Genomic DNA, 15,407 nt, shown 5'->3' on the forward strand with positions numbered 1-15,407 from the left:
TTTCCGCCTGGTGTTGACCTTTCATTCTGTTGTTCTAGTTATAATTTTTGAAGAGTAAAAAAGAATGGCCTAAAATGATAACAAAACTTTTCATTTGTATGTGGTGGTACCGTCACCATCAGTAACCATTTAGTTTCTATGCAATAACTTGAGTGTAAATGTATGGATCTCTGTAAAATAGCACCACAAGATGTCAGACTGAAATTGAACAGTAAGTGGCCAAAAAAAGGACTAAAATATTTTTTTCAGGTTTCTGCACAAAAACTGGTAAAAGTGTCTGTATCTTTCTGAAGTTGTATAACAATGTTACATATCACAAAAAGGAAGTCAATATGATATTCGTGTATGAAGTTTAATTTTGGACACCATGGAGCTGGATTTAGACCTATTTCAATAACAAAGACAAACACCAAGTAGTGCTAATATCTTCTTTATGAAAAACCCTGCGAACATTTTAATCAGATTTCAAATATCTCTACAGTTTTTGAGTTATAAGGGGCCAAAGTGGGCATGGTATCGTCCAATTTTGATATTTTCTTATATTCATAATGAAAATCCCTGTCTGTAATTATCAATCATATTTCAGATATCTCCTTTGTTTTTTGAGTTACAGGGATTGAAGGCAAATGTTTTTGATGAGCACCCTTAAAGCAAAAAACTTTTTTCAACTTAATTGAATTTCAATATTGTGTCATATTGTGTCTATAATAATCTGTAAGTCCTTGAGTTAAAGTGTGTAAAAAACTAATACCGTGTCCAGACCAGAGTTAAAAATAATGTGGTCATATCATACTACGTTCAATTATGTTCTTTATTATATAATGTTTGCATCCATGATAGAACTTACGTTTTATGTCGTTGTTTGTTTATGAATGATGAAGTATGAATTACATAACAATTTCTGTTCTTTAATTTAATATAGTCTCTACATAAATAAGACAAAAGACATGTTTTTATTGTAGAGCTTGAATTTGATTTTTTTGATTAAGCAAACACTAGTGTCAGGTGTCCGTTAATGGTGTTGTCATAAGAATCGTGAGCACTTCGGGTACAAATGTCAATCCTGCTGTATCCTTTATGGTTAAAGGCAGAACCAGTGTCAACAACCTGTTAGAATAGTAAGCAAAAATTAATATTGTTTGAATTAAATTAGAACTATCTGGATTCAATTGAAATAATTACTGGATGATTGAAATAACTACTGGATGATTGAATTCATCACTGAATTACTAGATAATAATTAACCAATGCTGAATTACTACATGTAGATGTCAAATGACTATTACTAGATCACTAAATGTGCAGTAACTACATTTGTGGTTATATCAAAGGTTTTTGCTGTGTTCACAGAATACAAGTGCATAACATTTAAAATTAATCATTGTGAGAAAGTTCATTTGTATCTACATGGTTAGGCTTTGAATCCAAGTCTGCAAAAAATCATTATTATAAATCAATAAATAGTGTTATTTAAGTGTCAGTCTCTATAAGAATCAGGCAGTTAGTGATACATGGTATGAAAAAAAAACAGCAGTTTGAAAGTTTAATTTGAAGTTTTGCAGCATCAGAATGAAGGAAAAAAAGATTTTCCATATCACTAGTAAATTGAGTCATAATTTCATTGAAATGAACATTTTAAGGGGAGATAACTCTGTCAAAAACCTGAATTTTCTAAGGTCTCACTAACCACTTCCGGGTCAAATGGCCACCCCCTATGTAGTACCAAAAACACATTGAACCTATAAATATGCATTGTAAGTGCATTATTTGTGTGTTTTCTGATCAAAAATTGTCAAAATAAAGCTGAGAATGTGTACTTTAAAATCATATTTGTAATTGGCTACAAAAGTGTATAAATATTGCTTACATGTGTGAGCAATTTGCCTCCATGCTGTCAGTCAGCAGAAAAGGTAAGAATGTTGATTTTCAGTATTTTTGATTCAAGTAAATTTTGTGAAAATTTTCTACGGTTATCGTACCATTAGAATAATGATTTTGAAAGCCTTATTTTCCAAGTTTCACAATTGTATGCAACTTTAAGGTGTCATTTGTCCTGGGAATTCACAGTGAAACATTGAAAATTACTTGTTTAACATGTAAAGTAATGGAAACATTTGAAGTAGTTAGTGAGACCATTCCGAGCAGAGATCAAATAATGTCCTTTTCAAACAGAAAAAGCATCCTTGAGCGAAATTATATTGTCAGATCGGTGGGATTTTGACATGCAAGTTTCTGATTTTTCCCATTTTAGCCTGATTCTTACAAACACTTACACTTAACAATGTATGAATACTAACACAACAACAGGTTTTCGTCACTGCATCACTATGGAGATAGCAATTTGAATGAGACTTTAAAGCTGGTATAAAGTTGACTTACTCTGAAAGGAATGATCCTATGGTATTTGTGATTGAGTTCTGGTATACATAGATGTGTGCCATAAGGAAGATGAAGGTATTTGTCCATAGCTACACTGACCCAGGAAGCTGATCCATCAAGAAAGTCCTTGTAAATTGAAATTATATTAATGTATTTAGTTTAAATCATTTCCAGTGTGTTACACAAACTGAAAGAGTTTAGATGAAGTAAAAATTAAGTAAGATTTTTTTTAATTGTTGGTCATTTTAAATGTATGCAAAAAAGACACACTATGCAATGCAAGAATCATTTTCATTTGGAGTCCCCTTTTAATAAGATGTTATGCTTGTTTTTCAATACTAACCACAACCATCTATAGTACTTGTTATCCAAAAAAGGTAAACAAATTGAACTTTAACATGGTAACACGAACTGACCTATAGTGTATGAAGGGGATGGCCTTGTCTGTCGTAGAAACCTCCCTCAATAGGATCGTTAGCAGGGTAATACCCGGTACCTCTAGCACTGTACCTATGGTAACCATTACAGTTCAGACTTTCACCTATTCAATTAAGAAAAAAATAGCAGGGCGGATCCAGACACTTTGAAAAGGAGGAGAGCTAGCCAGGGTTTTTCAGATAAAAGGGAGTGTTAAGACATTATTTTACATTTTTTTTTGTCAATTTTACACATGAAAATGACAAATTTTCGAATAAAAAAGAGGAGTATTATCCCCCTGGATCCGCCAATGATATAGGTATGAAAGTTAGATTTAAAGAAACCTAACTGTTTTTACAGTACAAGACAGTGATAGCCATATTTTAAAAAGAAGATTTAAGTTGAAATAAAAGAATCAGCAAAAAATAATGTATATTCAAGGGAGAGGGGATCCATGGTTTCCATAATGTATATTAAAGATAAAGGGGATCCATGGTTTCATGAGGGAACGGTTTTGCTTCGGAGTAAAGGCTTTAATACGAGACAGTTTAAACGTGAGGAAAGGAATTGTTTCATAAATGAGTGAAAGTTTAGAATTAACGCTCGTGCATAGTTTAAGGTAGATCAGACCTATGACGGGGAGTATCTTTTCTGTCATCCTGCAAATTCATATAGAAGTATGCATTTTGAATTGTGTTTGATAGGATGCAAACAATTTGTCTGAATTATTTTAAAAGAATTAACTTTCTGAAAGCCCAATTCCATGGAAGAAAATTGACAGGAAAATGTTTTATAAAAATGTAATGAAAATTAATACCTTTTTAAATAAAAAATCCTATTCGATTCATAAAAAAAATTGTTAATCAAATTCAATTTGGTGACTGACAAAAAAAAAACAAAGTCTACAGCACGTTTCTTTAGGAAAATTTGCAAAATTCATGGACAAAAAAAATAGGTGTGACCTACCATGAAATCATGAAAGTTTTATTTAATCTTTATAATTTGGTAAACGATATTAAGTATTGATAATATAATTAAAATGAAAATAGAGAAACGAAAAATAAGAATTTAATAGCCACGATAAAATTAATGAAATACGGTCCTCGTCAAAATATTCGTTTTTCTTGTTTTAAGAATTGCGTACTGACTTATTAAATTAATTAAGCCTACCGTACCTGAAATGACAGCAACTAGGTACACCGTTATGATAGTACTTATGGTCAACATATCTAAATAAAAAAAAATCTGTTTTTCTATCATGAACAGTTTACAAAAGCAGTCGGAGTCATTACAAAATTTGCCTGACCGAAGGCAATGTCAGATTAAATTTCATTTGGTCCGGCAGAAATTTTCATACAAGGATAAATCAACATGCATGATATTAGGCTAGACAGATAAAAAATCTATGTAGCCAATCCCGAAAAAGAAAATAATATTCATCATAACCTGTCTTAACCAAACAATTAAGGCCTGAATATCATGTTTGATTTATTAGATGTTTGGTTTACTTAGTTTTCATATCGGAACTGATAAAGAGGAACGTAAGCAACTTTCTGTAGCATCGCCCCAACAGACCTCATCGATTGTGACGTTATCCCCATTGTCGTTACTATTCTTATATCTGAGGAACCACGGTACAGTCGCATGTTTGGTTGCTCCGTACTGTATCTAGTTTACGATGGCTTCAACGTTGAATTTTCCAACGGAAACGAACTATATAACAATTTTCGATGTTAACTCTGTTTATTCAAGCAAGCTTAAGGAATCGTGAGTTGTAATTAATGCTACTTTAGAACCTGCTTAAATATATCTTTTATACTTCATTCCCTAAGTTAGAATTTCAAATCAAACTCGATTTATTTCACAAGCTATGCTCTTGATATTTCATGAAAGATTATTTTGTCATTCATTAGATCTTTTCTATTTGTAGACTGGCACGTACAAAATTCTGGAAGCATTTCTCGGGATTTCACGTAGAAGGGTGCACTGAGTTTATACGATTCTTTGAACCAAAGCTAAAGATATGCGATTCGTTGCTTGACGAGCTACAAGAATATGAAGGTATCTGATGTATATGAATATAAAGAAATATGACCAAGCAAAGTCCCCTTCGACATTCCCAGAGACAACTATGTTACGGACCAGTATTTGTTTTATCGGGTCATTATTCCGTCTAAACAAATGTAAAATCCAATTTTGGCTTGTCCGATTGAGAACTGATTCACACACGTTTTGATTTGTCAAATACGAAAAAAGGAAGGTAGCATAAACGGAAACCGTAAAGAAACCCAATGAAAATAAAACGAACAGACAAACAAAACCCTAAAGAAAAACTATTATTTTATGAAGAGATTAACTACTCAAAACAATTTGTAGTATGAATCATGTGCATCGATAGGGTAAAGGTCCTCTGCTGAAGATTAGCAGACGAAGCTACTTGTGTGACTTATTCAGGAAAGTAAAAATATTACAAATAGTTTCTGATGTAGATGATAATTAAATTATTTTCAGTATAAAAACATATTTATGTATGTTTTAGATGAGAACTGGATAAAATCTGTCAGAAAGCAACTTGACAAAGAATTTCATATACTCAACCTGATGAAAGCGTTCAACACTAATTACGGACTGTTGTATACCAAAATCAAAGGGTAAGTACGAAACAATGGACTCTAGTTCACACCATTGAAGACAAGGATTTTATTTGTTATTGAGGTATTTAAATGTACATGTAATTGAAATCATAGGTGGGTTCAGGGGGAGGGCTTGCTTGAAAAGATTGGTTGATTTTGAAAAAAAGGAACTGTTAATTACTTTTATTTTTTTTATTCTTCACCGAAAATCATCGGTACAGCTTAACAAAACATTATGAGTGAAAGAACATAGAGTGAAATTACTGAAATTCTCACTATGAAAAGAGGACAACATTCAGAATTATTATTATCATTATTATTATTATACAACATTTGTATAATATAAACTATTACCCGAACCGCTCAACACGACACAAATACAACATACAAATATACATGAAATTAATTTAAAGACTTGTAAACTGAAAAAAAAGACATACAGTGTAAATATAGCAATGACAAAGGATTTAAAAATAGCAAAACTAAAATGCAACGGAACCATGAAATTGTTTTTAAACTCGTGTATATACACAAATTAATTTAAAAAAAAATCGTAATTTTAAAGTAAAAGAAAGTATAAAATTTTGAAAGGGTACAATCAGTAAAAAAAGTAAAAAATTGAAAGCAACGAAATATGAAATTTAACAAAAAAAATAATACTAAAATTAACACTAAATAGAAAATATATGAAACTGAAAAGATCATAACAAAAAAGACATATCGAACAAATTTACAATTAATCAACATCTTTTACATCTTTTCGTTTCGAGAGTAGTACAAAATATTTCTACTTACTTTAGTATGATATTTCAAACTTTGTTCACCTTATAATTAAAAGACTAAAACCACCATTTGAAGCGATAGACAAAAAGAAATAAACACACATATGACAATCTAGTACAATCTCACTTCATGTCTATTTTCTTTTTATTTACGATTGATATTAGCTACGAGTCAAAAACGAGGTACAGCACCGAACAGTTTGAAAAGTTGCTATTAGAAGAAAAAGAGCTCCAAGATGAAGTCGTAAAGTGCCAGCTAAAGCAAAGAGCCGACGAGGAGGTATAGAAAACATACATCATAACTCATAAATGAATTAAAAAGTGGTGTTGTATTGTAAAAATTATTTCAAACTGGCGTTGTAATTTGGCTTAAATCGTGATTACAAGTGAACTAAACTTAACATAATTATACCCTTTTTACTTTTCATATATGATAATAATATTTTTTTCAGGAATTGGAAGAACAGATAACAAAAGTTGCGAATTTGTGTGATGACTACCCTACCAGTCATGGTTACATAGCACCGAAGGCAAAAAAAGCTGGGAAGATGGCCAATAAGTACACTGAAAATCTGAAAGAATTGGAGGAAAAGACTGCAAAACTCATACAGGAAAGTATTGTTACCTATACACGCATCCGGCGCTCCTGAACCAACATTCAATGTCGACCGTATTTCATATGGATGTTCTACGTTTGCGCCAATTTACCGCTCATTTGGGCAATATATAATTTGCGCCAATAATACATTCATATACAATATAAAATTCTCAACTATTGTAAAACATGTCAGTACATGTATGTGATTTTTTTAGTCTATACCTTTCTGGACTTAAAAAAAGTCAAAACTAATAATAAAGCGACGTTTAATGAATTATAGTCTCTTATTTGGACAATGACTAGCATCATAAAGCATGGAGAAGCTAATCCATCTGACAGTAATTCATGCCTTGCTCAATTTTAGAAATCCGACGAGGTATCAAAGCGTTGTGAGAAACTGAAAAGAGAGAAGATCAAAGAACTGGCTAAAATATGGAAAGAAACCTTGACAAAACTTGAGAGAGATTTCAGGGATTTCAGAAAAGAAACTCTCCATGTAAAAGGCACACACACAGGATTACAATTTGCAAAAGAAATTGACCAAGAGTCATTAACAGCGACATCTATGAAAAATCACGAAAAGTCTTTCCGTATTCCAAAATACCAGGTATATAGTTTACCATACTATATATAGTTTGTGATTGTGTTTGAGCGTTTCTTAAATATCGTAATCTTTTATTCAATGCAGAATTTTAAATTTAAAAAATTGAAAAGTTGTACACTTGTTCTAATTAATACGTACCATTCTGTATAAGAATCAGGCAATGGGTGTCACATCATATTTCTCAATTTGGTTTTTTACCACCAATATATTCAATACATCTAGAATACAACTGAAAAGCTATTTAGATTTATTCTGAAGCATTTGTGACATAGATAGTTTTCGACTGCTTATATAAGGAAAAAGTTCTGGAAAATTTTCCTGCCATTTTTCCATAGTGCATTTCAACTTAATTTAACCTATCAATATCTTGAAAAGGCAAATTTTACAAACACTTTGATGGTTATTTCTGAAGGTTATCTGGTATAAAAAAGTTGGTTAATGCAATAAAATATTTGTGTTTTTTCCTTCATGTGCCACACCTTAGACACATTTTGTCTGATTCTTAAATGGGGAAGTACTTAATACTTCTGTAAAACAGTCGAAATTTCAAAATCGTGTACTTCTGATAAATGATTAGTCAAGTAAATTCCCTTGCGACTTTTTCGTTATATGCCAAAATCTCATTTAGTTAATTGCAAAACTTACTATGTGGGGAGTGTATATTAGCTTAAGTAGGAGGAGTGTTGTATGAATAACTCCCAGGGTATGATCCCATGCCGAGTCATACCAAAGATCTTGAAAATCAAAATTTGTAAGTTCCCTATTAAGCACTTGAATCGCACGCAATTAAAGAGAAGGAATGAAATATTGTGATCTTTTAATCTAATGATTGAATTTCTCTAACAGGGATTTCGACTGTATTAACATTGGATGTTTAGATTCCTTTTTTTATTCACACAGAAAAGCAGTCAAATCCTTGACGGAAATAAAATCTGCAAAAACTGCTTCAAAAGAAACAATATTGTTCTCACTGATGAACAGCCTGAAGCTAACACTACTTCCAGCAACGAAGTCCACGAATCAAAAAAGAAAAAAGCAGTGAAAAGCAACGGTGCCAGAAATGAAGATGGTAAGAGGTTCTGATCAGAGCGTTGGTGCATTTATTACATACTGTAGTGATAGCAACATCCACTTTGTTCAGTACTACAGTTTTGTTATTTTTTGTTTGTTTGAAAAGTTAGTTAACTCTAGAATATTTGCCCAGCTTTGTAAACAGGCAACTGAACATACATTTCACTAAGGGAAAAATAAAACTATGTATCACCTAGTCCAAATATTTATGCAGTCTTGGGAGGCTAATATTTATTTTGCATAAACGTCAGATAAAAAAATGCCTCAGAGAACATCATGATTATCTGGACTATGTATGACCTTGTGAAACAAACGAATTCAAACATTAACTTTATAAAAATGCATCTGTTGCCTATATTTTGTTTGTGTCTATGGTTATGTACGTTTTAATTCATTTAAATGATACCTTTTCCAAACTAGATTCAGCTGTTGACAAAGAAAACACTTCAAATTGGAAAAAAACACCACCACCAATACCACAAAGACCACGCTTACAAAAACCTGGAGCATCCAATGAAAAAGCTGCAAAGAATAACGAGTCTTCAATAAAGACACCTCTGCCAAAAACGTCGAACACAAAGGAACTAGAGGAAGTGAAGCCAGTAAAAACAACTGCATCTGAAAAGTTAAAAAACAAAAGACAAGATAAAGATGACGCAATGGAGGCAATGCCATCAAAGGTGACCAAAGTCAATAGACAAGAAAAAGAAGAACCAGTTAAGTTAACCACCTCCAAATTGACAAAAGAAATGAAGGTTGAACAAAAAGAGGTTTCTGGCGAAGCTGTTCAGACCACTGAAGCTCAACCAAAATCTAGTCAAACAAATAACGATGACGAAAAACCATCAACGTCACAATCAAACAGAAAGTCCTCTACAAAACCAGTTTACACCAAAAGAGAGAAACTTTACACACAACCCACACCACAGAAGAAAGGTATGTTAGATATGGATATAAATCTTATCTCACAGTTTTGCCGCATGTAGATCGACTGCTTAAGAAATTAAAGTAGCAATAGCTGTCAATCTATACTGCTAGACTTCTAAAATCATTTCGTTTTCAGTAAGAGTTATAATATATCAATAGATTAGTCATTTCCTAAATAAATCCTTTCGGTTTTACGACCACACTCTGCTATTTCTAAATGTACAATGTAAATGTGTCGTATCAAATACAAGAAACTCGAAAAGCCCAAGATAATTTGGACTGTAATACCAAATTTGGCATATTTACCATATACAGATAGATAGCTTCAATGAAATAGCAATAGCCCCCAATCTACACCATTTTCTATAATTAATACATAAATATTTAAAATTATTTATGATTATTTATTGAAAATATTTAAGTACTAATATATTGTAACTATTGATTTTTTTTTGTAGAAAAGAGACCTCCATTCACACCATACAAGGTAACAATCATCAGAACACACAAGAAGGAAGCACCAAATGAAATGTCGGTAACTTTGGGTGAGTTGTTAATGTTTATATTTTTTCATAGTTCAGCAAAGGAGTAACTTGCTTGTTTCTGAATACTATCAAACTAATTATTTTGCTTAACCAAGTTAATGGTCGTCTCTTATAATGGCATTTATTCATCACATGTCTTCTGGTAGTTGTATTTCACAAAAAAGAGAATTGTCTAATTTATGGAGATATTCATTAAATATTACCATGGTCACATGCCATTTAGTATTTCTGTTTATCTTTTAGGAGAAAGTGTGAAGATTATTTCTGCACAAGATGATGTAGACTATGTGATGGCTACAAAGAAATTGAAATTTTTCAGGAAAAAAACTGGACTAATCCCTATATACACATTTTGAGTTTTTTTAAATTTATTATCTGCGGCTTAAAATCGTAAAAAACTTGATATAAACAAGACTTTAAAACTGTGATAAAAATCAGGAAAAGCGATCATTTTCATACTTTCATGAACCATGATATGACTTATGAAAAAAAATCATAAGATAATGTTTCTATGAGGACATTTATATAAGTACCTTATATTTCTGTGTTTATAACTTATTTTATGTTTCTGTCAAATACATTTTTATGATTTATTTGATTTTTTTGTTGCGTTTAGAAATGACATTATTGTAGTCACGATTCTTAAATGTCGTTTAGAAATGACATTGTAGTCACGATTCTTAAATGTCATTTAGCAGGACTAAAACTGCTGTGAAAACACACAAATCAACCTTGTTCATCAGCAATTTAATGCACCTTAATGCAGAAACTATATTTGAATAAAAGAAATATCTTTCTAAAAATAATCACACTTACGTTCTTGTTACTCAAGCATTCTAACTTGTTGAAAATCAAGTACTTTTTTTAATACATATATCTACAGTCTATCAAAAATAATCGTTGTAGAAGAATACAGTGGCCTTATTAATAATTTGGTGAAATGCTGCTTTACCAGAACCTTGAACACAAACATTTCTTAACACAATCCATTCAAAGATGTTGTCAAGTGCATAAAATACTATGAACTACCCCGGTTTTGACTTTTTATGAGTAACTCCTCGGGTGTTTCTAGAAAAACAGAGGACGCTTACCCTACCGCTTCACATGGTCCATACTCTTAGTTTTCAGTGGAGTCTTTGTATAACTTATTTACTATATGTTCCTTGTTGTGTTTGTCTGTTTTCCATGTCTAGTTTTTGTCTCTGGATTCTTTTGATTTCCACTAGAATCTTGGTTCCCTTAATTAGTCCTACACATAAAATACCTATCAAATTGAACAAATTCGACAATTAGAACACAAGTTTAACATGCTCCTATGTATTGATATAACTAAATAACCACTTTAGGGTAATTGTTTTTTTGTTTTTTGTTTTTTTTTTCGAAAGTAAAACATCGCCTCTCAAAATGAAATAAATAAAACAACTTATGGTTAAAAGAAATGGGCTCTAATACAAGAAGAAATTTCAGCGAAGAAACAAGTCTTTTATATTTAAAACTGTAAACACGGTCGTATACATTTATAATGTAATTAAGAAAATATATATTCCAAGCTTAGAGTGGCCACTGAAGCAATTCTTGGCGTATACACTGTACAAAATGCATAGTTGTCTTGGACTCTGTCGGTAAAAACAAACGAGTTATTTAAACCCAGTACCAACTACATGACCACACGGTAGAAATTCTTGATGCCAGTAAATATTATATCTCAGGGTAAAATTAATCAACGTTACGACATGTGGAATCAGTAGCTGCGAAATATATCAGAACACCAAACAGATTACACCATACAAGGTACTGAATCTCAACCAAAATTTAGTCAAACAAATAAGAATGACGATGAATCATTCATATCACAATCACAGCAAGTCTTCTGTGAAAACAGGTTACTCAAAAGAGAGGAAATTGACACATAACCTACATCACAGAATACATTTATCTAAGATTAATAGAATAATTAATTGGAAAGAGTGAATAACCAAAATGTGATCACTAGTGCCGAAGAACGCTTAGAACTTATTTATATTATATGATTATATTTTGGTTATTCACGATAACGAAAATTATCCTATTTATCATATAGATTTTCTGCTTTATTTGTTGCTATTTCAACATGAAATTAAAATTTTGTGAACGGCGGATTGATATACATGTTGTGACTTTTTTGTGACGTTTTGGCGGGAGAAAGTCCAAGAGTGAAATTACCAAATTTATTTCGCAGTCTGAATTATCGAATATTTTACACAGGGAATATTAGGTAAATCATTGCTATCTCTAATATTTTTTTTAACAGTTTTGCTTCATTAAGATTGACTGTTTATGTAATTGTTTTTAGGTTTTACGACCACACTCTGCTATTTCTAAATGTATAGAGATGTGCCTTGGCAGACACAAGAAACTCGAAAACCCCAAAGAAAATAGACTGTAATACTGAATTTGACGTATTTACCATATACAGATAGACAGCTTCAATGAAATAGCAATAGCCATCGAGCTAGACTATTATCTTGTTAGTGTACCAAATTACGTGGTTACTTATATATAGTGCGATTGTTAAGGTTTTTGTAGAAAAGAGACCCTCATTCACGCGTTACAAGGTTCCAATTATCAGAAAATATCTTTTAAAACGTCATGAAAATGGTCGCTTTCTCAAATTTTCCTTCCAAACCACTGACCAAGTGAATAGTTTTCTATTATTGTAACGTGTTCACCACAAGCCTTTCGGTAATCATACTGTATATAAATGTGTCTTATATGGAGTTATTCATGAAATTTTAACCAAGTCACAATCTACTTTCTGCTTATCTTACAGGAGAAATTGTAAGTATTAAATCCCCACAAGAAGATGTCGGCTAAAGATAAAATGATAAAAAGAAATTGAAATTGTCCAGGCACAAAACTACACAAATCCATATCTTCACATTTTGATTTAAAAAAAAAATATTATTTTAAGCAATCGGCGGGTGTTTCTAGAAAAGCAGAGAACGCTTACCCTACCGGTGCACCTGGTCCATGCTCCCAGTTTTTAGTGGAGTCCGAGTTGCTCATTTACTTTTGTTACTTTGTATGTATGATTTTAGTTACTTTATATTCTTTGTTGTGAATGTCTGTTTTCCATGACTGGTCTTTGTCCCTGGATTACATTCTTTTGATTACCGCTATAACCTTGGTTCCCTTGGTTACTCTTACAATCAAGAGAAAACTTTAATATGAACTAGGTTATGAAAGTGTAATGAAAGTCAGGAAATGTGATATGAAATATGAATATGCAAACGTATAAGATAATGTTTCTATGACCATTTTTATTCATGATATTTTGTGAAATACATATATAGTGATGTTGATTGGGAAATATAAAGACATAACTGTGGTTACGATTCTAATACAAATCAAAGGGAAAAACTGGGACTTGCAGTGAGGAAACATGTCTTATATTTTTAAAACTGTAAATCACGATTCGTACATTAGATAGTGAACAGTTACAATTAAATTAAATAAATACAGTCGAACCTCGTTAAGTCGAAGTCGAAGGGACCATGCAAAAATGTGCGAGATATCCGAGATTTCGAGTAATCCGAGTTCCACACATCGAGGTTCGACTGTATATATATATATATTCCAAAAAGAAGCTTAAGCTGACAACTATTATGGCCATGAATATAATACAAGCCTTACCTTGTGTACTTGATGTTCAAAGGTTATGCGTAAGGCGATTGGAATAGTTTAAATACAATGGTTAACACTACAGAAACATTGAGATAAGAAAGAGTAATCAAGGGAACCAAGGTTATGGCGGTAGTCAAAAGAATGTAATCCAGGGACACAGACCAGGCATGGAAAGCATACATACACAATACAAAACATAAAGTAACTAAAAGTCACGATTAAAGAATGTTATAAAGACCGACTTTGCATTACTAGTATATAAACAGTATAAACATTGCTGTTCGTACTTTCTCATTATATATATATTGTATAAGCCGATCTCAATTCACAGATGGATAGCCAATCATAAGTTGGTTTACGGAAAGATATTTTCAGTAAGGAAGACAAATCAATGATTGGTCATCCATTCAAAGATTTCTGAAAGCGGAAATCAAATCCTTAGGGTGCACTCTACAGTTACATTAAGGCGCACTGTTTCGCACACCAAGTTACCCCGGTCAAATTTTGTAAAACTTAAAATTAAAAGTTGAAATTTGGTGGATATATTGTTTAAATGTAGTTAAGCATTTATACATAGACAGATGTAATATATGTTATAGTAAACAGGTGTAATTTAAATGAAAAATGGTATTCGGAATGTTCCAGTCCCCTGCCGTATCAGGTTCTCTCCTCAGCATCAGATGGCTGATTTTCAAAATACCTTATTTCGCACGAACTTTTGGGACTAAAATTGTGAGAGAATGAATCGAAAAGGGTCTTATTATTTTTTACCTTTTTTACACCTACTCCATGCATGCTTTCATCCTGTGGTAGTGTCTAAGTGCCTGATATTTTATAAAACATAGTATTTGGCTGTTAGAAAGGCACCCCTGATTTGTACTAAAACTCAGCAATATTTTTTTCAGTATGTTATCATGGCTACTGGATTTTATAAGAATAATCACTAAATTACTAATAAAGACTTGAACCTCCACACACCAAGGATTTAGAAAATATGCACTTTTGTATGACAAAACACTAGAAATTTCTGTGTGGACTGCCTCAAAACAGCTTTATTTCAACAAAATGAGACCAAATTTTCAGAAATGACCTAACTGTATTGTACTACCTTAGGTTGCGATTAAGGAAAATGTAGGTACTTCCGCGTAGAAGTTGCAAGAATTTCTCGCGGTTTTGGTTGAAGTTTTTACGTGAAAATGTAGCATTTACTTCGCATCTAAATATTTCCAAGTACATCAATATGTGACTGTGAGAAAGGAATGCTTCAACCCCATAGGGCATATATCCAGTTTTGTTGTGTTGCATGTATTCAGTATTTCAAGACCTCGTTCTGTTCTAACAATCATTGAAATAAATGTGTGAAAAGAAAACAATAATCCCATCTTATCTATTATATATTAACACTTACTTTTTTTAACTACGTAACACATTACGCATAAATAGACACATTTGTTATTGTACTGTCCGTGATGCTTACGTGTGACGTCACTTTGATCTTTCGTTTCTCTCTTTTAAATTAATTTAAATGATTTTAAGATTTGTTGATAAGATCCAAGCATTATTTGTTGTGAAAAAATAACAAAAGCTCTATGGTTTATACTGGAAAAGCATGACCAAAAATATGTGTACTTGTTCGTCCGCTTTGTTCCAAGCAAAATTAATCGCCGCCAGGATTACTATAACTTAACATATAAAAATGACTAGATTATCTTTGTGAAAAATGAAAGTGATGATTTTTTAACAGAAACCATGCATTGCCAGTCACTTGTTAGGCGCGCTCACAGTATA

The 15,407-nt window shown here is 32.0% G+C and overlaps 1 protein-coding gene and 1 pseudogene across 2 annotated transcripts; one reads left to right on the plus strand and one right to left on the minus strand.

Annotated features, from left to right (window-relative positions):
* Positions 1-890: 890 nt before the first annotated feature.
* LOC148611435 (uncharacterized) lies at positions 891-13,762 on the minus strand (annotated as a pseudogene). Its single transcript, XR_015924124.1, has 5 exons — positions 13,629-13,762; positions 3,972-4,025; positions 2,796-2,920; positions 2,380-2,505; positions 891-1,107 (listed from the first exon to the last, which is right to left on the minus strand). The product of XR_015924124.1 is annotated as an uncharacterized LOC148611435 (transcript).
* Positions 4,409-10,752, plus strand: LOC148611436 (uncharacterized). The gene is made up of 10 exons (XM_088592049.1): positions 4,409-4,563; positions 4,727-4,857; positions 5,336-5,447; positions 6,377-6,491; positions 6,664-6,820; positions 7,172-7,416; positions 8,314-8,482; positions 8,905-9,420; positions 9,870-9,956; positions 10,200-10,752. The coding sequence occupies exons 1-10, from the start codon at positions 4,475-4,477 to the stop codon at positions 10,310-10,312; spliced, it is 1,734 nt and encodes a 577-aa protein (XP_088448175.1). The 5' UTR covers positions 4,409-4,474; the 3' UTR covers positions 10,313-10,752.
* Positions 13,763-15,407: the final 1,645 nt, after the last annotated feature.

This window comes from Perna viridis, chromosome 7 (assembly GCF_037379345.1).
Source record: "Perna viridis isolate PV_CMFRI_1.1 ecotype Kerala chromosome 7, ASM3737934v1, whole genome shotgun sequence".
NCBI classification, from domain to species: Eukaryota; Metazoa; Mollusca; class Bivalvia; order Mytilida; family Mytilidae; genus Perna; species Perna viridis.